Below are 24,973 nucleotides of genomic sequence, written 5' to 3'. Positions count from 1 at the left end.
TCCGTGAACCATCTCTCATTACATCTCTCGCATGGTTGGGCTGTGCGGGGACTTGTGGTTAACCAGGGAGGAATTTAGTCTGTATCCAGCCAAAGCTTAATAATGAGGCTTTCTTGATTAAAAATTCTTTCTTTTGTTAACAAGCAGCTTGAATTTTTATCTTTGACCTAAAGGAAAATTTCACCAAAGAATGAAACTCTTGTTCCAAACCAGTATGACTTTTCTTCTGTGGAACACAAAGGAAGAAATTTTGAAGCAGGGCTTATTTGTCGTATGGAATACTACTTTTATGGTGCTTTTTGGACTCAATAGTGTGAGTAAATTCTTTTTTTTTTTTTTTAATTAATCCTTTAAGTATGTCAGAGGTGGAGATTATGTCTAAAAGTGCACGCACATACACAAAACACTGCCTTGTCCAATAAATTTCCTCTACAGTGTTTCCTTAAGAGACTAAACAAACTAGGGCAGAAATCGAGAGACGCTTTGAAGCGAGCCAGAAAAGGAGGGCTAATCAGTCAAAGAAAGAGAGTTGTACTTGCCGTGTTGTACACACTGGTGACTAGAGAGGAAAAGACACACTTAATGGTGAAAAGAGAAAGTGACTGATGGACTGTGGGTAATGTATGGCAGTGGCTTTGACCTCTTTATGGCAGAGCAGAAAGGCAAGTGGAGAGATACAGTAATGAGGTCAGGAGGATCGCACACGTCAAATCGAGGCCTGGATGTTGAATAGATCCTTACATTCACATTCAAGGAATGTTCTGCATTGATAGCATTATAATCTTAATTTCTCCGAAAATTAAATGAATGAACGTATAATTGAGGTCTATGTGGCAAGGCTTTGCTGTGAGTTTTTAAACCAAATATATGTATTTTTTTGTTGCTAAACCCTTATAACTTCTAAATCATCCTTAGTAATGGCACTACTGTTCTTGGTAGACAACATCTGGTTATTGTATGCATTTTCATCGTAATTCTTTTTAGTTGCCATTTTTCTTTATGAGTCCCTTTCTGATATACTTGCAATCATCATGCAAAAGTTTGCCGGCTTTTCAAGGTCATAATAGGAGTTGAAAAATGTGATGTAACTTTGCACAGATCAGCACAAATAAGTCTTGTGGCTAGGGATAGAAATCGCTATTAAGTAATTCATATTTGGGAAAAGGAAAGAAGTTCCATTGTCAAATGATGAGATGTTCAATAATGAATGGTCCTGCAATTCCTGCAAAAGATTAGAGGTGGTAGGAGCTCCCAGTTAGCTGTAAGCTGTATGATTCACTAAAATGAACCATCTCATAAAGAACTGGCAGCGATGAAAGCCAACTGGGTTGTTGCCTCATGTCATCTGTGTCTAGGCTGAAAAGTTGCACCTCAACACACCGCAAAGACTATACAGCCAACGGCCAGATAACATCCGTTCTGTGCGAACGTGAGAGGAATAATTCTCCATGCCAGCAGGGGGCGGTAGCCTGTATTCATAATTTAAAAAGGGAAACTAGAAGAGCAGCTGTTTCTTACAATTTTCCATTCAACTTCGTTGTTTGCTTGCTTTCATCGGCTTGGCGTTTTACTTCTTGTGCAATGGTTCACTAAGCTGAACATCCAATCAGAGTGATCTCCTACACTGATCAAAGGCTGCGTCCAAAGATTTATAAATGCTGCTTTCGGAGGACGAATTCCAAGGTAGGAAGGGATCAAAGCACGTCCGAATGCAATGTTAGTTTCACTTCCTCTCTCCTGAGATACCTTCATCTGATCGATTTTTGAAGGCAGCATAGATGGATCCTTCGCTGCCTTTGATATCCCAGCTTTCTATTGAAAGTAGTGCAGGAAACTCTTTCAAAGTATGTTGTTTCCTCCATATCAGGTATGGCGTTTCATCCATATCAGTTGAGAAATGCATGTGCACGAATCGTTAACAGAACAGAACACCATTCAGTTCTAGTAGTAATTGACTGCAGTAATTCTGTGGTAATTGACAGTGTGTCACCGATTCTGTGACGAGCTTAACTTGTATTGAACCCGTACTGAAACGTTCCTGTAATGTACACACATGTATAATAAAGGTCCTGTCAGCATGCCCACCAGGCCCCCCTTTCCTCTTGGTCCATCTATAAGATGACATGTCATGTGTTTTTACTCTTAACCCCCCACTGAGAGGCAAATGATCTAAACAAACAGCGTTCCCTTTGGAAACGAGAAGCCGCAGAAACGTGGACCAGCTGACTTCATAAAGTCAAAGACTCTCGCGGGAGGGCAGTAAAAATGTGAGGACGGGGTAATTTGTGGTTTAATTTGCTCAGGAGGTGTCATTACAGGGCTACAGGGGTTCATTGGTTATGTTGATGGAACCTTTTGCCCTCCTGTAAAGGTTAATTTGCCCCTGTTGGCTATTTCACGACAGCTAGGGGAGTTAGAAACGCCCGGCGGTTTTACGAGACCCGACGGCAGCCTCTATCTCCCAGACAAATGAGCGCAGAGATGTGCGGCTCTGTTTATCAGCTGATTTGCATAAGATTCAGCCCAACACCCAATGTGCATCTCCCAGCCAGACAAGCAGATGAATATTTATAAAACAAAGAGTGCCACCCTCTCTTTTCTCTCTCCCTCACTCACATCTATGTACTCTGAATTACCAACTTTCATTAATGCACTCAGGCTGTTATTAAGTGTAATTTGTGGACTGAATCAGAATGAGACGGCAGAAAAAGACACACACACACACACACGCTTCTAATGCTTCTGTGTAACTCGGGAATGCCTGATACGGGTTGATGGATAACATGCCCGGTGAGGGATCCAGCAGAGAGAAAAACTGCAGCAGCTCTAGACAAAAACAATATCGCCATAGTGCCTCAGACATTTATTACAACCACACAACAATTGAGATGAAAAATATTTCTTCACGAATCTAGCTCTGTTCAACAACTCAGTGAGCTGCTTGCGTTGGTAGCTGCCAGCCGTTGTACGTTCGTGTCAAAACTAAAGTATAATTTAAGGCATCATTCTTACTGTGTAAGAGACTGAACTTGGAACACTGCATTGGAAACAACTGGTTCCAATCAAGTTTGATCTTAGCATGTTGATATGCTAACTATTTGATACTCGAACAGGTGTAATATACTTATCACACACAAATCTTTAGTAATTTTTAATCCACATTTTTCTGAATTCAATAAAAGATGAAGACTACTTTTCTCCACATTTCGGAAAATGTGTCTACACAATTTGTCAAATTAAAATGATTTTTGACTCCTATATTCTTGTGTGTGGACAAGAATCATGTCAGACTACTTTTTTTTTTTCACTCTGTCATGCTAGTGCCTCGAGGAAACCTCATACAGGCATCAAAACCATCATCTCTATATTTTTGAGACATCGTAAAGCGTTGCAGACACGGTGTTGGTTTACAATGGGGTAATTTTGTTGCGAAATATGGATCTATGGATCCAATGTACTGTTACGCATTGTGTGTCAGTCTCTTTCTCAACAAAATTGCCATTTTGGCATAATTTTGTGTGTATTTGACTGTTTAAGCACAATAAGCCTTGAAAAAGGGCTTAATTTGGAACTCGCCAGTAATGAGCTGTTTGAGAGGCTGCTTTATGTGTGCGCTGTGGGCATGGATAAACTTTAGTGTCAATGCAACACTGGCCTAAATGGCCAACTGACAGTTGTGTCAACTGTCCCGAAACACGAGCGAAAGTCTTGTTTTACAGCGTGTAGCCCGCTTGTATTGAAGACATTCTGAATCCCTTAATCACTCATGCTATTCGTGAAATTACGAATGATTTTATTATATAAAATTATTTATACGTTTCCAAATTTACTGATTTGATTTGATAATCTGTGTAGATTAATTTACTCATTCAACCTACATGCTATAGAGAATGAATTTTGGTGCAAACCTGCAGGGTTTAAATGCATCTAGAAAGTCACTTTTGATAAAAATCTCTGTCAAAATGAATGCATGTAAATGAAGAGCAAATAGAAATGGAAGCGCCTGATATGATGTTTTGCTCATATCCCAGAAATTCTCAAGACACCAAATGATGCTAAAATGGATATGAATGAATTTCCATTTCTGTGCTTACCCAAGCATGGAGTCAACACTGTCAATGCATATGAATCATTGCTTTATCAACACCCCACCAGCAAGCAAACAACCGACTGATCTCTTCGACCTTTGACTTCCATCTACATTTACTGACATCCTGATCTCCCATTGTGACCATCCGTGTTGAGTTATAGATGAAATGTTTAAGCTTGAGAAGCAGCACTCTGTTTCTCTCTCTTTCTCAATCCTGATTTCCCATCAGACTGTGGAAAACTGATTGTGTCAGGTCTCTGACTGTGAAGATTGGCCAGTTGACAAACAGGAGTGTCGTCTCGGAGAACATTGACATTGATTGTAACTCCAACAAACAGCATCTTCAGAACAAGAACAGGCTAAAATGTAAGCGTGAGGAAATCGTATGGCCTGTTCACACTTAGAATAAAATGTAAGTGAAATTAAATACAAACAGAAAGTAATTCACATGCGTTATCTCGCTGATATCAGCAGTGATGTGCATCTGTCTGTCTGAATAGATTAATCAGATGCATTTTGTCCACATTGTCAATAATGCATTGTGGCTAAGCTAGCTGGCTTAGCTAAATGTTGCATTTTGTCTTTTTGAATCATTACCCAGCCTTGACTACTGATTTGGACCACCTGTTTGCTGAGTCCACAACAAGATGTTTCTAAATAGGGTCGATTGATGCCTTGAGTACTAATATTGACTGCTCTCTGAAAAATGTAAGCCCCTGTATTGAGTGCAACAGCAGGCCAGTCATTCACCCGTGTGCTGATCAATATTTCTGAGGGGAAAGGTGACTGATCATATGATACTCTATAGAAGAGAAGGTGATGGGGAAAAATGAGCTCACAGTGGGCGAGTTCAATTATTTAAAAACATAATAGCCTACTTGTGTGCCTATATTAGAATATCAAGTAGTTAGCTTAGCCACATGCTAACGGCAAACTCTTTGGGAATTAACTGTAATCTGTCAGTTAGAATCAATGATTGTTAGGATGTTTTCTTAAAGAGCCAATTTTCACATCTTTTAGTTTGTATGTTCACTTGGTAACACTTTACCACAAGGTCTCATTTGTTAAAATCAGTTAACTAACAAGAACTAACAATTTAGTTAGAGTATTTATTAACCTTTGTTAATGTTAATGTTAGTTCACAGTGCATTAACTAATGTTAACAGAAGCAACATTTGATCTTATAAATGTTTTACTATTATGTTGAGATTAACACTGAGATTACTAAATGCTGTAGAAGTGTTGTTCATTTGAACTAATCTAGTTAAAAGGGTACTTCGCTGGCAAAATTAGAATTTCAAAATGGCTGCTTATGAGGAAGATAGGCGAAAAATTTGAAGTCATGCTACCTGAGAAAAGGGCTGTGTGTCAGTCTTTTGCCAAATGGAAAACTTCAAAACGAATTATGCACTGGGTACATTGCCATCCACTAGTCAGCTCCTGTTGGATATGCTTGACCAGAGTCAAATACTGCCTTGCTTTAGTAGGAAATATTTCTTAGCAAACTTTGGGTGCAAGAATTCAAAGAGTAGTAAATGTTTAGCAGGAGTTATTTTCAGTTTCCAGTGAAGGATATAGACAGTGGCTAAATACTGCAAAGAATCGTAATTATGGAAAGCACATGCGATGGTAAATCTGAAAGACCTCTGTGTTTATAGTCAACACTGTTTTAGGCCAAATGGAAACTGCCTTTCTGTCAGCTCCGCCACGTACACGGGAGAATTAAAACTGTTGCCAGAGTGTTCAATTTCTACCAACCATGCTGATTATTGTAGACAAATTATGTTTTTCAAAGATAAACCCTTACAATAACTGTTCTGTTAATAACCCTCTTGATCAGACTGTCTTATACAAATTACGAAAGTACAATCTGTACAAAATAAGTTTTCACAAAAGCCCTGGAGCTGTCAAAATACTTTTGCTGACAAATAAACATGAATTTCTCAGTCTAGGGGCCTGTTTCAGAAAGGAGGTTAAGTGAAAACTCTGAGTATGTTAACCCTGAAATGAGGGAAACTCTGGGTTTTCTGTTTCAGAATGGGAGGTATATCAAACCCGAGAAAGCAGAGTAAGTCAAGCCTGTTCCTGAAAGAGAGGTAACTTATACTCAGAGTCAGTTACCATGGCAACTTACTCTGTGACCCTAACCTGGTCGGGAGCAGGTTTTCTTCGGTAAACCCAGAGTTTTTCTTATGTAGTAAATGCATCTTGATTTAAGAATTTTTAGATATTTTGACTGGAAACAATAAAAGGCAAAAAGGCTAAGTAAAAAAAGCATTTTTTTCGCAGTGCATTCATTCATTGCGCATTTTTATATAACATCGGAGATGCAGAGCACATTAGTAAGGCCACTGTATCAGAGCGGGAAGGAAAGTGTGCCTCGCTCTCACACTCTTTCTGTGAGTTTTTGTGTTGTTTCCTGGACACAAACCCGTGAGATCCATCAAAGAGGATTGCCGTTTAATGGTGGAGAAATCGGTTTAAATGAGGATAATCTGATAAATGACTTTCACTTGATAACATCTTACTGTGACCTCTGCAAGTAACATAATAATTAGAATTTTCTTTTTCTTTATAGGTTTAATGTTAATTTTTAGGTACTGTCACGTTCTTTTTTTTTTTTTGCCTGTGGGATACCATGAAAATGAGTATTAGTTCAATAACTTACCTTTCTGTCAGTTTTCACCTGATAACATAACAGTGATTGAGAATTATACTTGTGTATTGACTCGGAAGTATGCAGATGTCTTTTTGTCGGGTGCTGTTGCCATGGTGAATCGTAATTTCGGAGCTCCGTTGATCATGGCTTTTCATAGTCATGGTGCACGCGCTAACTCACGGTCAACCTACTCAGAGTAGATTAAACTAACTCAATTCAGCTGTTCTGAAACCGAAAACTCAGAGTTTCCCATCTCAGGGTAAATCAACTCAGAGTTCAAGTTTACCTCAGAGTTGGTTGAACCTCCTTTTTGAAACAGGCCCCAGGTAACACAGAGAAAAAGTTAACATTTGTGCATTTACATAAACTACTGACATCTGTCAACTTACACTTTAACTAATGTTAAATGAAACCTTATTGGAAAGCATTACCATTTACTTTGAGGTAATTTATATTTTAGTGTACTTATAAACATTGTTGCAGATATACAAGGACCAAAACTACTGATGATTACACAGACTTCTGTCCAATCAAATTCCAATATAGTACAGGTGAAAAACAATAGGCAATATGTCATTGGGTTTTTTAAATGGGTCGCTGGTAGAAAGTACTTCAGAAGGGCTGTAGAGAGAGAGTTATGCTAGAGCTCTAAATGAAAAAAAAAAAAAAAAAATGTAAAGGAGACTCCTCAATCTCCGTTCTCTCCCAGCATGCTCTTCTCTTTATCTGAGTCTGTCTCTAATTGTCTCTTTGACCTCCTCCTCCTCCTTGAACATGTGTGAATTATTGATTGGAGAGTGTGATTTATCAGTGCTTAGAGAGGGACAGAGGGCGGAGTGTGCTGACTTTCCGCTCCTCCTAGTCTCACCTTCACTGTTGAAGAAACCAATTATAAATCTGAACACTGAGACCAGAGGGCTCTCTCTTCAGTGCCTTCTATGAGCTGTTTAGTGGAGAGGCTCCCATGGTAACCTCCCAAAATTATGCATCAGAAATCAAGCTATCATGAGGGATGTGCTTGTAATATGCAAAATAAGGAGGAGTTAAGTGAAGTGGTGATGCTGAATAAGAATAAATATTCAAATCAGCTTAAAATGTAATCTGTGTTTTGTTATACTGCTGAAAAAAGATCATAAAATGATCAAATGCTACATTTATTCATTAAAATAAGCTTATTCTAGAAGTTAATTTCTTTGTGTGCGATTCACTTGAGTTTGGGAACTAGAACCTTAGTTTATCAGTTTGTGTTGGGGTTGCTTACCTACAATATATATTTTTTGTTAACATAAAATAGCTGAAACTGGGAAAGGGATTTCTAGTTCCCATGAGATTGGATGGGGAGAGTGAAAAAGAAAAGAAGTCTTATTGAATAAATTTTTGAGAAAGATACTCAGTTTTGCCTGAGGCACATAGTAGCAAAAAAAGTAGATCTACATGAGCAGAACTGTTGTGTTTTATGTAGTTATGTCTGTGCAAATAGCTAGTTTTTGCATAATACTTTTGAACAGGCAGAAATTCTGGTCAGAGTCCACACACATTTTCCATTGTTTTGTTTTTTAGCTGTTTTCTGTACAAATGTGTGTATTGTATAAAGTTGGCGTGAAATAAAAATTCAGTTATAGGAACTAGCCACCAGGGCGGTCTCCCGAGAACAACATTTTCCCCAACCGCCATTTTCCTGGTTTGCACTGACACCGGCATGCCGGCAGTATCAACTCTGATGAGTTTTTTAAAAATAGCAAGCGTTGTCAATCAACGATTACTATGAAAACTTTATTCCAGTGCGAAAGACCCTCTTGTGAATGATTCCTCCATGCATTTTTATTTTTTTAGATCTATGAATTTTTTTTATCAAAACTCGATTTTTCAGTGAAGACAACAGACTTTAGCTCTGGTGATGTACACTGGACTTCTCCAATCATTGAATCTGCTTAAACCCCTCCCCTTACTTATAAAAAGATTGCAGTCTCGCATTCAGATCTGCCCCCATCCAATCAACAACCAATGCAAAGAACAAAGTCTCCGCCCTAAATCTTTTTCGAAAATCTGTTTCGCTTGAAGGTACGTCATAATACCAAAGAAACGATCTGTCACTGTTTCCATTTCATTGTGTCTGTAAATGTCACTTAAAACCCAAGGACCGTAACTATAATGATAACTATGTATATAAAGATTTAATAATCAGTGTCCACACCACAACTATACGATAACAACACAGAAAAACGATATTATTGGACTCACTTTCAGAACAATTTTTCCCAGCTGATGAATGATAAAAACATTGACAGCTAATCAGAATTCACCCAACTTTAACGATTTAGCATTAAAAGAGACAGACCACAAAACTGCAGCTTGCACTTATAATAAACAGAACATTATTGTACATTCATGTGGATGCCAATGTAGTTCTTGGTGTTAATGGGCCTTTACATGTCAGTCAGACAGGACTCTTCCTGTATAAATAGGCAGAATAAGCTGTGGTGTGGACCTTATGCTTATAGTCAAAGGTCTGGCTATGTGAGACTAAACAGCCTGTGAGCATCCACAGGCCTCCAGATGCAGGGCCATTATCATTTCAAATGGTTCAGTTCTTCATTGATTTCCTGCTGACCTCGAGGTCTCTGAACTCTGAAGTGTAAATCCTCCACGTGCTCTGGCTTGAGATGAGAGTGCGTGTTTATATATGCATATTGTGGATAGATGGCTTTACTCACAGCAATAAACAAGCCCTCACCGTGTTTCTGTTACTGAACGCATATGCGTTTGTCTTTCATATGCAAAATTCCTCAGTGCAGAGACGTTTGTCAGTATGTCATTAAATATCATGGGTCTGAACAGAATTCGCTGTCTGAAAGCTGCTGACTATGTTGTACAAGCTGTAATCGCATGTTGTGATGTTCTAATTAACGGCTTTATCAACTGGACAGCTGACTGTGATTTGGAGCAGTTAATTACTGCAAATAAAGGCGAATTATGATGGATTTTACAATGATGAATGCCACAGGGACGTAATTACAACACACTTTGATGAAAGACATCCTGGCAGCTGTTGCAGTTTTGCTGTGGCTTGGAAATAAAATGCAATCGCTGCGTTTAGCTTCAAAGGGAATGTATTACAATCTGGGCGCTTTTTTTTCCCAGTGTTGTCATAGCCTGTGAAATAAAAATTAATTTTGTCAGTTTTTCATTGAATTAACATTGGGTTTGAAGTAATTCCCACAGATCTAGCTCAGAACTAGTGTATAAAATGAAAGTACTCAATTTTCTAATGTTCTAATTGTCATTGTGATATGAAAAATCAAAGCTATGCTCTAACTGGTGTAATGCGGTAGTTTATTCTGCCCCAGAACCACTCACAGAGGACCGTCTGAACAGCATCTGAAGCAGGGGTCTTTCCAAACCTGCTCCTGGAGGGCCACTGTCCTGCATAGTTTATCTCCAGCTTTCCTCAAAACACCTGCCTGGAAGTTTCTAGTATGCATTGCCAAGACCTTGATTAGCTGGTTCAGGTGAATTCAACTGACCTATCGGTAAGCCCCTCCCATCGAACGCAGATAAGCCAATGGCAGTTGAGTATCAGTTGCACGGGGACCAGAACTCGGACATTTTTAGGTTTCAGCTCCATAGAGAAACATTGGAAGAGCCGAATCTCTCATCGGTTTGATGGTGTTTATGCTACAAACATGGTAAAACGATGTGTCTGGGGTACTTGTAACACTGATTCCAGGTATCCTGAGAAGATGGGCATGGGTATTTGAATCATCGTACTGTGCACGCGTTCACTAGCGAGTTTCAAAAGCGTGATAAGATTTGTGCGAACGGACCAATATCTGCGCAATACGACTGAAGCCCGGTTTATTTATAATATGTGGGCGCAGTAACCTGGTTCCCTGAGGATTTAACCCCAATCCCAATGAAGATGAAAAACGTTCATTTTCTGGTTGTCATACTCTTATTAAGTTACAATTAAATTAGTCCATGCAAACGTACAAACCTAAATAGCTAACATCACACAAAACAAATAAACGAAGGCCTACATTTCAGTGCCTCTCCATATTAAACTGGTTAAATGTCAATTAATTTAATCTCATCTTGCGGTACATGAACAGTGTTGATCCTGGATGTTGTTCATCTGTGATCATGACCATAGATATCATATAATAAAGGCTAGATGTCTCGTGCGCGCTGCTGGCCAATGGAGGTCGACGTCCGCACACGGCGGCCATCTTACCACAGGGGGCTCGCTCACTCGTAACATGGTGCATGTACTTTTAAATAACCATAACTTGCTCAATTTTCTACCGATTTTCAAACGGTTTGGTTTGTTGTAAACGTCAGAGATGTAGTTATGACACTGCATACATATGAATAATTATAACAATGGACTTCCATATGAAAGAATTATAGCCACGTTAATAACGTTTGTAAGAAACCAAACCGTTTGTAAATCCGTCAAGATTTCAACGAGATAAGAGGATTTGTGTGCGTGCTGATCACTCACCTTAATTCACAGCTTCCCTGTGGTAAGATGGCCGCCGGTGATGCCGGAAGTGACTCCGCCGTAAGACATCTAGCCTTTATTATATGATATCTATGATCATGACGACCGTAACATGAGGCTTCTCCCACTTGCATAGTGATCTGTAAACCCTCACTTCCAAATTAATCTTGTTACCTTCCATATTTATTTTAAAATCTTTTATATATCCCTCCATGGCATATTTAAGTCACACTTGATTGCTCCTCGACGAGAGGTGGTCCTTCTGTGTCCAATATTTATCCCCAAAAAAATTTCACACATTGTAGGACAGTTAGCAACTCTGTTTGTTTGCCCGAGTTAGCAACAGTAACTAAGGGGGGCGGGGCTTACCGATACGGACACCCCTGATCTAAAGCAACCAACTACAGTTCCATTCAGACCCATTTTGTCCTATGATTCCTTTGATTTCTGACTCTGGACTTCCGCAACATGTGTAAAGCCAGCCAATCAGAGTGGAGCTGGTGATTTCAGCCAGCTCTTGCTATTTTCATGTGCAATATGCATCAGATGGACGGGACAAACTGTGTGCGGTTTGAGGCTGAGACCAATAGAAAGGGCTTCATGGAATAGATTTCCAGCTAGTGGAAAGAAACGGAGGGTCGTGGAAAGAAACGGAGGGTCATGGAAAGACTTTGAATTGCTCAGATTTATGTCAGTGTGATGTTTGTACAGCAGGCTTGTTATCAAGGATGGAAAACAGCCACCTCTTTATCAGTAGGAAGGATGGGGTAGAAAAGAGGTGACCTCCCCAAGGTTTTGGTTGATCTCTCTGATGTGGGTCAGAAGAAGGAGGGAGAGGGGACAGGATGGATAGATGGATGCCGTCACGGGTCACGGTCTGGAAATCACACCCTCGCTATCATTCAGAAACACAGAGGGTGGTGTGAGTGTGTCTCAATAGCTTTGTTAGCATATACCAAATGGTTTTATGCTATTTCTGCAGGATACTGCATTTGAGGAACGCCGTATCCCACAATGCAATATGCTTGCTTATACATTTTGATGGCAGTGTCTCATGTGATTACATTTACATTTGATTATTATCAATGTTGAAAACAGTTGTGCTGCTTCATATTGTTATTGAAACGGTGATACATTTGTGTCAGGATTCTTTTATAAATGGACATTTCAAAAGAACTGCATATATTTGAAATAGAAATCTTTTGTAACATTATAAATAAAAGTATTAATCTCTTAAAAAAGTATTGCTGACCCCAAAGTTTTAAATGGTAGTGTATGTGATAAAAATGTAGCATAGTACAGTTCAAATGTTGGTTGCATATTGCATAAAGTAGGCCTATATATAATAGGTTGTATAATAGGATTTTTCTCGTTTACTGAGAAGCTGTGCAGATTTATTAGCGGTGAACAAAAGCTCTTTTGATTGTTACTTGAGAGATGGAAAACTTCTTTCCCTCTCTCATTGGACTATTCCCAAATACCTCTGTTGTCACACCCTAGTAGTAAAAATCCTCTCAGAATCATTTGAAGGATTACACACACACTTTATGGGATTTGCTCCAATTTAAACAGATGATTACCGCAGCGGCGCATGGCTTCATGGCAATCGATCAGGGACAAAAAGGTGCATTACACAAGTTGATTTGTGGGCTAGCTGAAGCTAATCTAGGGGAAATGGCTGGTTTAAGGAGCGGGAGTGAATTTGATATGATGGAGATCGGAATACTTTGCCAGGAACGTCTGCTTCATCTTTCAGCTCCTAAAAGCATTCCGCCATTCCTGCACGTGCTAATGAGTCCCACAAGTCAAAGAGAGCGTTTCCTCCTCCATCATTAGCTGTTTACTGCATGTGCGAAACACTAAACATGCCATCTCTTGACTTCTCACACTTTCTAGAGTATTTACTGTATAGTTGTAACTTGTAAGCGTCTTTTGCAGGCCAGTGCCGGTGTAAAAATTTCTTTTGTTTAGTAGCATCAGACTTTGTGTGAACAGGCCTAATGCCCTGTTGGTACACATCCCAGACGAAAGATGACCAATTGTGGCAATTTCCGTGGTTGTGGCTCCTAAACGGTGGTCGTACGTCGTACAGTGAGAGATTTTCAAAGACGGGTGTTGTCACGGTCTTACGACCAAAGATTATCAGAAAATGATCGCAGACTGTGTCTGTGAAGGTTAGCATGATCACCTCACAGTGTTTTTTGCTGCTACAACCCACGTCTACTGACTAACCAATAAAAATGCAACATGAAATGGCATATTGATCAACGCGACATGGCAGCGTTCTTTCCTCAAGATCCATTTGCAAAATTGCCATGCCAAGTTGGCTTCTTTTCTCTAGCCATGACCAAGTCCATATTCTCCTCTTTCGCTTTTTTCAATTGCTAAAGTGTGATTCATCTTGCTCTATTTGTTTACCACTAGCGCACGATGATGACGTTTTATTCTTCTATACTAACTTATAATAGCTGTCATCATCGTACAGTCTACATACGTCGCACCCAAGTTTATTAGATCCATGTCGTACAGTGTGATTTGTAATCTTATTATTGGATTGCCGAAATCGCACAGCATGTGGCAGGTATTAATGAGGGAATTCATTGTTTGTAAGATGAGCTTTTCATAAAACCTGACTGTCTATGCTGTAGAAACTGATTTTCTTCTTTAAGTCTGTGTTACGTGGCTGGAGAATACAGAGAAGAGGAAGCCTGAAGTTCTCTAGTCTGACGTCTCAAATAGTCAAATAGTTTGAGACCTGTACCCTCAGCCCCAGCTGACCCGACCACATTTTCTCAGATTAATCTGTTCAGTCCGTTCCCGGACGACCCCAAAACCCAACCCAACACGCTTCTCTATAGGCTGGATAGATCACACATAAACACCGAAGCCGTTCCAAAACTTTCCAACCACAATCGCACCACCTGCCAAATTCCAGCACTGACCAATAACAGTCTTTCCCAGATTTTGGCTTCTCAAACCATTACTGATGGTCTCAGTCGTTTTGATTCGTCTTTCTGGCGAGAACTTGGACACCATTAGCTTGTGAGTACTGCAGTTGGATTGTAGTCAGTATTCAGTGTTTCTTACTGATGAGTGAGAGTCTGGCCATTAAATATCTGTGCTAAATGTAAGTCTGAATTTAAAAAAAGCAATAGTGAGACCAAGTAAACATGAAATGAAAAATGGGTTTGGGAAAATAGGCTTTTTAATTGATTTCTTAGTACATGGTCCTGGTCTTATTGTGCAAAATATAACAACTTGCTCCAAAAATCTTTATTGTAAGTTGTATTATCCCTCATGCAGACACTGACTCTACTGGAACAGATCTGTCAGTTTCTTTTTTTATCCTCTCTCTCCCTCTCAGTCATTTGTCACTTATTTTCATTGACGTCCCACCAGTCTGTTTCCCCACCACTTCATCTTCCTCATTGTATCCTTTTTTTCGACTCTCATCTGTAGTCATTTTCTCTTCATCCGTCACCCACTCCCTTTGTTTTCTGTCACTTCCTGCCCCGTCCACTCGTGTGTGTGTGTGTGTGTGATCTCCTCCTTCTGTCTGCTCCACACATTGTCCAAGACGTTCAGCTCTGATCAAGCCATCATGGCAGATGCTTAATTGTGTCTGCCAGGTCTGTGATGTGCTGACAGTCCCACAATCCCCTGGCACTCGCGCTCATATAGGGCGCTGGTCTTTGTCAGGCGGGATGATGCGTTTCCTGGCATTAAGCTCTGAAATGTCAGCAAGACAGACAGGAAGTAAATAGAAGGGGACTAGTTTCTAAGTGCTTTCAAGTTTATTTGTTAAATTACTTGCTTAGAATGGTGCCTTAAGACGAAAAAGTCTGTTTTGATCATTCTGTGTTACTTTGGCTGGCGATTTTTTTTCCCCCAGCCCTGCTGGTAACAAACATTATGTGTGGTTTCAATACATGTCTCCTACAGGGGTTAAGGCCTGTTCACACCAAGGACGATAAGCGTAACGATAATGATAATAGTATTAAAAATCGTTCTTCTAAGAATAGCAGAGTCCACATCACAACTATAACGATAACGGCACACTGGCACAGGGAAACGATACCATTGGAATCACTTTCAGAACGATTTTTTTCCAGCTGATGAATAACAAAACATTGACAGCCAATCACAATCCATCCTGCTCTTTAACGCTACCAAATTACTCACTCTCAGAAAAAAAGGTACAAAAGCTGTGTCACTGTGGCGGTACCTTTTCAAAAGGTACACCTTTGTACCTAAAGAGTGCATTTAAGTCCCTCAAAGGTACATATTGGTACCAGACGTGTACATATTGGTACCAAACATGTACATATTAGTACCTAAATGGTACATATTAGAACCCTTTTGAAGGGTACTGTCCCAGTGACAGCTTTTGTACCTTTTTTTCTGAGAGTGAGAACTTGTTTGAGAAGGTTTCACTCGGATATACAGTACATCACAATAGAGGACTGTTTCATGTTGACTTTAAACCCCAAAAATATAGCTTTTGAAAAAGTGTTAATAATCACTGACATTACTGTCATCTCCAGCTCGCCTACGTGCATCACTACGGTGAATTAGGCAATATTTTAATCTCCTTCTGTTTGACATTTAATTGGCATTTAAGAGTGCAGAATAATTCTCAATAAAAGTGTAAAAGAGGGTTGTTTAATTAGACCAACACTGTTTCCATTTCATTACCATTTATCACAGCATCATTTTCTTTTGCAAGCAGTGCAGGTTTGCACCTCTTTTCCTCTGTTCCTCTTTCATCTTCTCACAGCACGCAGCCGTCGGCCCTCCAGCTCGCGACACACGTCACACACTCACTGGATTCTCATTAAACAGCCGTTTACAGCAGGACGCGCCCACTTGTCTGTAGCTCACCACCCTTGTGTTCCTCTATTAGGGGACCGTCCACACACTCTTGAGTAAAGTTGTTTGATGTGTTAGTTTTAAGAGCCACTTTGAGATGCTTGATTATTATTCATAGGGGATTCTTTTGAACCAGGTGAAGAGCGTTTGAAGAAATAGCCATTACGTGAATGCAAACTTACGTTTTATTGCGGAGTTTTTCAATCAAAATCTCTCTTCTAAACCACTTTAATGATGAGATTTCACACTGACTGCATATTTGTTATTTCTGCGATTTTAACTATGTTAATTGGACAAGCGCATGATCGCATGAAAAGCACAGATGTTTTATAACTGCTTGTTCATTTGTGGGAATGTCTAATCACTCCAGCCTATCAAATACAGAATGTTCCCCTAATGTTAGTACGGCTCCCCTTTGATTATTTCTTTGGAAACCAATTCCTAATGTTCTTGGACTTAATGCATTCCAGAATGTTGCAGGAAGGTGTGTGTGATATAACCTAATAAAAATGTTCTCCAATGGTTATTTTTGCATTTTATGTGATAATCAACAACAGTCAGAAAAGCAAAAAATTGTTGACTAAGCAAGCATACTGGTTGTCATGTTCGATATGATTAGACGCTGAATATTTAATGAAAATTTTGAAGAAGTCAATGATTGGTTGTCTGTTGCTAAACAACTCTGGAACCACAATTATGGCTGAAAGTCGTGCTAAACAGCTTTTTTAAAAAAGTTAATAGGTTAAAAAGCCTGTAAGATGCAGGTAAAACTGATAGTCTGTATGCCGTTATTGAAACGATCAGGAATTTTTCCGCCGACTCCAAATGTGTGGCAATAAAGATTGTTCTGTTCAAGGTTTGTGCATCTGAAAGGTGTTTGATGTTGCGCTCCAGGTGTTTTTATTATTATTTATTATTTCACAGATCATATGAATTTGAAAGAAACATTACTGAGATGTTCTCTCGTTCTAGTTTCTGCAAAAAAGTGTTTGCAGTTTAAGAGTTTGACACATAAAGAAGTCTCTTTGTGTCAAAAATATACTTTGATAGTCCTCCAGCCAAAATGATCAAAGACTAAATGGAAAAAAATTATCATGCAAATTACCAGCATTCTTTAAACTTGTATTTCAAATCATTCCTCACATGAATCATTCATGTAAATATATGCTCTCTCTCTCTCTCTCTCTCTCTCTCTCTCTCTCTCTCTCAGATGGTGGCATTGGAGAGGCAGGTGTTTGATTTCTTGGGCTATCAGTGGGCTCCTATCCTTGCTAACTTCTTCCACATCCTGGTTGTCATCCTGGGCTTGTTTGGCACCATTCAGTACAGACCTCGCTATATAGTGGTGGTAAGTGCTGCTTTTAATTAGTCATAACTAAGTAAATTGCACAAAAACAGTTCGGGTCTCATTTTATCACCAAAATTTGACTGTGATACAAATAAAAGAAATTGCCATATAAAAACTAATATCACACACACACACACACACACAAATACATTTAATATTAGTTTAATTTTTAGTAATTGTATGTGATTTTGTCCTTTTAAATATTGCTATTTAGGTTTAATTTATTTTTCATTTCAGTTTTACTTTTATTTAATATTTATTTTAAGTTAACAGTTTTAGTGTTTCAGCTTAATTTCAGTTTATTGCCATTCAACATTTCTCATTTTTGTTTAGTTTTTCAATATATATATATATATATATATATATATAAAATTTTATTTCAGCTTTATTTCAATTAACAGAAATGTTTTTATCAGTTTTAATTAACGACAATAGCCCTAATGTAAATGTTTTTATTACATGGCTCTGTGGAATACTTGATTCTGATTGGTCAATCGCGCGATCCAGCGTTATGTTATTCCCTGATAACGACCAGTAAAAACTGGTAACACAGGCTCATCCAGATTTTTTAAGACGCTTGCTAGGAACGTTTTTTCTTCGTGGAAGTTTTGCGTTTGGTGAGCTAATAAAACATTGAAACTCAAAGCAATATTTTGTGTAGTTTTTTAATTATGTCATCCGGGTATCGCGGACTCACTTTGTCTTGTTTCATACAAACGCAGCTGCTGCCATTTTCAATGATTGCTATAAGATAACAAACAGGTAAGACAAAGTCTTACAAAGTCCCTTTAAGACAAGTCATTTCACTCGGCGGCCATCTTTGAAACGCCTCTCGGTCATGCAAGTGCAGCTCCTATCTTTTTGAATGGGGAAACATCGAATTCTCCAAAACTGTTCGCCAAGCTTACAATTAAATTTCATATTTCAAATCACCAATGAAACTGTCTCATAAACTTTGTTTACTAAACGCTCAAATCATGACAGAAAACAAACATTTTCAGGCTGGATCAAGTTAATGCGCATGTGCAGTGGAAATGCGTCTGACTGTTTCTATAGGAACCAGAGCTTCTAACTACAGCTGCAGTGACGCGATGACTTTACCAGTCGGCGATTGGCTCTTATTTAGAAGGCGGGACTTATTCCACCATATTGAGTGTTGCACTTTTCCCCATTCAAAACAATACGAGTGACACGTCTTGTGTAATTCTGTAGTCTTTGCTTTAAAATAGTTTAATATCAATTTCTCTTATCCCCATAGTTATTTATGTGGTGAAATGCTATGCAATAAGTGGTATGACTGTACCGTATCTCTTAAATGTCCGTCTAGTTTGAACTTGCCACTTCTCCGCGGAAGCTTTGCGTTTAAAGAGCTAATAAAATATTTAGTCTCAGATCAATATTTCATGTCTAATTATTTACTTATGTGGCAAGAGCTGTGTAATAAGCGGGATAATGTATCCAGGCGGTTGTTATCTCAGAATAAATCCCTTCAGGGTGATGCAAGATGATGGTGATGTACTGTACGTTTATCCCTTTCATATTCCATCAAGATAATAGGAATTGTCATGAAATGCGCGCACACAAAAAAACCTTAGTGGTCCTAAAACTAGGCTTCATTTTTTATCAAAATAATATTTAATATTGCTCTTGTTCTTGACAGGTTTTGTGAGATTCCCCAAACCATGCTAAAAATCAGTTTAATAACAGGTGTCAGTTCAGATCTGTTCCTTTATGACAGACAGTTTTTAGAAATGCTTATATGCACATAATGTTTGCGGCACATGCAAATCTGCTTACTGTTGATCAAAGACAGCATGCCTCTGCTGATAATGGACTCCCCGCAGACACTGGACCGGCCTTATACTTTGACACATTGTATGACATTTTAATCCCCTAAATCTGCAACTAATTACCATGAATTAAATGATTAGAGTCCAGTTCCCTTCAGTTCCTCGCTGGGTCAGTCCACGATGCAGCTTCACTTCAAGTTCAACAGGATTATCAAGCCTTTGGTTCAGCGGATGAGACGGGAAACAAGCTATTTTAGGAATTTTAATATTCAAACAGTTCTTTAATAATCAATAGCCTTTAGTTTACATATAGCCAAACCACGGCTTTGTTGGAAATAGCATAATATACTAATTCTTATTATGGCTACGTTAATTTATATTATAATTTATTTATGAATATAGTATAGTTTACAAAGTATGCAGATTTTCTGCATGGTTCGAAAAACGATGACCTACTAAATTTGGCAAAATCTGTATATTATATGGAAGAATGTATTCCACAATAAAATGTTCTTCCCATATTTAACGTGACAAATGAACTACAAGTGATATCAGCCAAAAATGTATTAAAAAGATGAATAACCCTCCAAAAAAATCATGTGACAACCAATTACTTTTGTTTGAAACATTTATCATTGCAAAATGCATACTTTTTCATTTACTGTTATGTCCATTGTATTTCTTTAGTGTGTAATGTTGCTGTTTGAGCTGGAAAGATTTCTGCAAAGTCACTCCAAAGGGAGTTATTCTTTATATCAGTTTTCTTTCGGGAACAAATGCGTCACAATATTCCTCATTTTAATAGTTCCTTCCCAGGACATACGCTAAATATAGGGGACGAAGCCTGGTTGATTTGAGTTAGTAGTGTGTTAAAAAATTTGGTTATGGTAAAGGGGCGTGACGTTTCTGAAACATGCAAGTGGTTGACCAATCACAACACACTGGTCCAGCTGACCAATCAGAGCACAGTGCACTTTTCAGAAGGAGTGGCTTCATAGAGTCAGGAACTAAACAGAGTGTTATTGACAGACTGGACAGAGAGGAGCTGCAACAATGGAAAATATGTGAAAAATAATGTGTTTTTAAACATTCAAGCTTGAAAACCTATTCTAGTAGAGCCCGAAAAAACACATTTAAAGGTATGCATTTGGCAGACACAGATCCAAAGACACTTGTATTGCATTCAAGGCACACATTTGATCAGTTTTTGCTTTTTTCTTGGAATCAAATACATGATCTTTGTGTTGCTAACGTCATGCTTTACTATTTGAGCTGCAGGAATAACCTCAAAACACTTCATTATGTGGCTTGTCATCCATTTCCAAGACATTCTTCACCTAAATGTAAATGATTCTACTACCTCTAATGTGTATAAAACTCTGAAACCCATTTAATTGGAGTACACAGCAAGATCTTAGTAAGCAATTATTTTCCATTTAACTTGCACTTAACAACACTGAGTTGTTCTTATACATTTGACTGTACTAAAATGTGATGATGATTTAATTTCGAACACAAAATTGGTGAGTAGAAATGTCAAGTTAACCAAAGTCATGTTGTAAAAAGTCGAGAAGCCACGAATAGAACAAAGCAGTGAAAAAGTGTTGAAGACAGAAATGATAGACAAGCCTGGAAGCAAGACTTGCGGTTCTGAGACTCCTGGGAATGGTGAGCAGTATTGCTCGGGCTTGTGTCCGTGTCATGTGTTATAGAGACTCATTCTGCTTCACAACAGGTTAGAATTACACTAGTCACTATATAATAGTGATCTGACATGTGAATCATGCTGTCTGAGGTGTATTGTTTCCCTTCGAGACATTCAACTTCTGAGAGACAGATGTCTCAGTCTTGCTGACCTGTTTGTCTTTTTTGTTTCTGAGTCATGAATAGATACAGTATCCTGTCAAACAAGAGTTAAAAACAACTTAAACTTAAATGCAGAAATGTTTTACTAATCATTCTGTCATATTCAGGACTTTATTGGCCCGGATCTATATCTAATGATAGATCTGTAAATGCCGCAATAGTATACAACTCTCTTGATATATTAATAAAATAAAGCATATTTTGTTACCTTTTGGAACTTAGAAGGGTTTAATTTGAGCAGATGTGTTTTACCATCAGAGCTCATTCCCCAGTACATTTAAGCATCTGGCTCATATTCATCATCTCCACCATATTCTCTCAAAACTACTGTTTTCAACGTCTTCAAAATCAATATTTTGATTGCGTTCAGTATTTGCTCTGCGGTAAATCGCTGAGCCATTTCACGTTTTGCTGCTGATTCTTCCTATTTTTTCTGCCTGCGTTAACAATGAGTGAAACGTCACTTCATCATTGTGTATCAGACATTGCCATTTTGCGGAATAAAGGTGAACATATTGACTCATCAGAGATTCAATTATTGTTGTGCTGAAAAAATATACTTACACTATTACAAAACTTGGGTCACTAGCGACCCTATTCACTTTTTACAAACATTACTTAGAAAACAGACATATACTTTTATATATGTATTTTCTGATTATATTGTTTATAATGAATAGATTGAGGAATACTGAGTAGGTTGATGTCTAACTTTAAAAAATGAATGAGCGGGAGGGTAGTGAATGACGTCCCGTGTCAATAAAGACTCTAGGTATGTGTTTGAGGGTTAATTGACTCATCCCTCAGTCAAAATTAAGAGCATTTACAGTAACATGTTTACAGTGTAAGTTAACGAGGCAATTGAACCCGAGCGTTTACGAGCAGAAAAGCACTGTTAAAGTCACTGTTATTTGATCTGTAAGGTTAGCTAAGTTGTCCTTTGAGGTGGGACTACTTTTCTCTGTGGCTGGATGAATCTTTAGTAATGTTATGGATAATGTAATGTAATGTTATTCTTTAAAGGTGAACTAAGTAACTTTTTTTACCTTAAAGGTATAGCGGAGGATCTTTCCGAATTTTAGATAAGAACCGCCCTCTCCACTTTTTGAAAAAATGCACATGCGCAACACTCTAACGTTACCTGCTCCCGAGAGGGAACGCCTATTAAACGTGTGCGAGGTTCTCCTCGTGCACGCTCTGTTTACAAGTTGCTGTCGGCATCACTCATACAAGATTACTTTCCAAAAGAAGATTTGCACTTTTTCTCCAAATAGCATGCCAAACTTTACCTGTCGAGTAGAAACTTCGAAACTGAGGCATCAGTGGGAAGCCCAACCTGTGTTTTCGGCGCACGCCATCGCGTGAAACAATCTCCCAAAAACACTCTGATCTTGTTTCTCTCTTCTGAGGCCTTTCTCTTCTTCTCATACAGTTCGTACAAACTTTTTCTCTTGCGACCCTCAGACATTTTCAAAGGACCCGGTGAAACGGCGAGCTTCAATGAATGGCCTAAACCGTAGCTCTAGCTCACCACCACACATAAACACCTGAAAGTGCGCATGCGCAGAAAGCGAAAACTAAGGGACGAGCACGTACGACGGCCTTACGTAAACATATCACCAGAATGATTGACACTTAGGTGGACCAATAGTTTACACTACCCACCCGGAAAAAGAAAATCCTCCGCTATACCTTTAACTGAACAGCTTCGGAGTCATTGGAATGGTTATATTACTTATTTCGGGTTGAATGGTGGTCGTTTCGCACCCCCCTGGTGCCCGTGAGCGGAAAATACGCACTTGCAACTTTGGGGTGGCGGGCCGCCGGCCGCCGCGTCAGGAAGTTTCGTGTGATATCAGGTCTCGCGATGTAAACAATTGCTTTACGGCCAAAAGAAATCTGCTAAAATGCCGTCATTATTGCGCTCCCTCACGCTGTTCGAACCCGAATGAAGAAGACGTTTTAAAGAATATCCCATCTGCTTTGATGTCGTTGATCTGCTAGCCTCTGGTGTCTGAGAATAGCCAATGAGTTTTTACAACAGTGTTGTCAAATATCTATTCAGAAGCTGTGGGGGGAGCTCTAGAGAGAAACCTGCGAGCAAAAAGCGAGAATACAGCGAAGAAATCCCGAAGTTACTGAATGGAGCTTTAATAAGTGGTTGGCATTGGCTCCATATCAAGTTTTGCAAGTTTGCTCCATTTCAAACTTTGTAAGCTCAGTTATCCTCAATGCAAAAAAAGCCTCAGACAAAGCATTCCTCTGATCTTTGTATATCAGTGGAGGAATTCCCAGTGGAGGGCGTTTTGAAAAACATCTCTTTTGCAGTTTGGTGAAACTTTTTCTATAAAGCAGTCTCAAGCTGGTCTTCCATAAGGGACTGACAGGAAACCTGAGATCCATTTTTACAATTGTGCCGCATACATTTCTGTATTCTCTTTAGACTCCCCATGAGTACTATCTGCTTCGTTATTTTAACAAAACACATTTTTTTTTCTCTTTCTGAGAGTTTATATACAAGCAGCACTAATTCAGATTTACATTTCAATGGGATTTATAGGCTTGTATTGTGTTTGTGTGTGGGAAACAAAAGTACAAACGACCAGGAAGACACAAGGCTTGGTGTTCAAATGAGATGTACTCTGCTATAAAAGAAGAACAAAGAAAGATACAAATCTGGAGTTAAAAGATAAGAGCCTGTTTAAAAGAAGGGCGTTAAATCCAAACACACTCACTGCGGATGTTTTCAAGCATCTACTTGTTTCCCGTATACTCTGAGAAAACAGCTCTGATGTCACTGGTACTGGAACAGGTTAAGTTTGAACTAGATAGAGAATTGCCAGTTATCCCTTGCATAAGAGTACTCATATGTGATGGTACAGAGGCTCAGTGATGGTAATACCATGGTACTTGTACTATGGTAGTGAATAACCGTATTGATATAATGTGATGTAACATGGAAATTGTCAGCGTTTACTCCTCTGTGGAACGTAAATATATACAAATATATATTATTTTCATTCTATGAAAGTCAATGGGGTCCAATGTTATTTTAGAGCTTTTTCATTGTATTGACAAAAAAGTTCACCAAAATATCTTCTTTTATTCTCTGAATGAAGTTATACAAGTTTATAATTGCATGAGTAAATGATGACTTTTTTTTTGTGAACTATCCCTTTAAAACTGTATTTTATGTATCACAACAAATACACTACTGTTCAGAAACGTTGAATAATTAAGCAATATACACTGAACAAAATTATAAATGCAACACTTGTTTTTGCCCCCATTTTTCATGAGCTGAACTCAAAGATCTAAGACTTTTTCTATGTACACAAAAGACCTATTTCTCTCAGATATTGTTCACAAATTTGTCTAAATCTGTGTTAGTGAGCACTTCTCCTTTGCCGAGATAATCCATCCACCTCACAAGTGTGGCATATCAAGATGCTGACTAGACAGCATGATTATTGCACAGGTGTGCCTTAGGCTGGCCACAATAAAAGGCCACTCTACAATAAAACATCCCATGTTAACAAAGTACATTCTGCCGTATTTTCACGTGTTTCATAGAGTGTAGCCTGTGTTTTGAGTGCGGTGTGTTGAATTGTCCATCTTTTTGACAGTATACGGTGTGGACAGCAGTGTGGGTGGCCTGGAACGTCTTTATCATCTGCTTCTACCTGGAGGTTGGAGGTCTGTCGAAGGTAAGAGATTACCGCCTAAAGTCACACATGGGTCAGCTGCTAATGTTTAGGAGTATGAGGCATTTTAATGACCCTGTTTTACAGATAAATGGCACCATTTAGGATGTTTTTACAGACTCTCTGACTAGCTGTACTTGTACCAA

General features: G+C 38.8%; 1 protein-coding gene across 2 annotated transcripts in view; it reads left to right on the top strand.

Annotated features, from left to right (window-relative positions):
• The window catches only part of nkain4 (sodium/potassium transporting ATPase interacting 4), a 61,941-nt gene that overhangs the window by 5,120 nt on the left and 31,848 nt on the right, over positions 1 to 24,973 (top strand). For both annotated transcript variants that reach the window (XM_084428975.1, XM_084428976.1), the window contains exons 2-3: positions 17,330 to 17,467; positions 24,750 to 24,830. In XM_084428975.1, the coding sequence (XP_084285101.1) occupies positions 17,330 to 17,467; positions 24,750 to 24,830 (219 nt within the window). The remainder of the gene's footprint in view (positions 1 to 17,329; positions 17,468 to 24,749; positions 24,831 to 24,973) is intronic.

This window comes from Rutilus rutilus (genome assembly GCF_951802725.1).
Source record: "Rutilus rutilus genome assembly, chromosome: 13".
Classification (NCBI taxonomy): domain Eukaryota; kingdom Metazoa; phylum Chordata; class Actinopteri; order Cypriniformes; family Leuciscidae; genus Rutilus; species Rutilus rutilus.
Note: the sequence above shows the minus strand (reverse complement) of the source record. Positions and strands in the feature narration are given on the sequence as shown.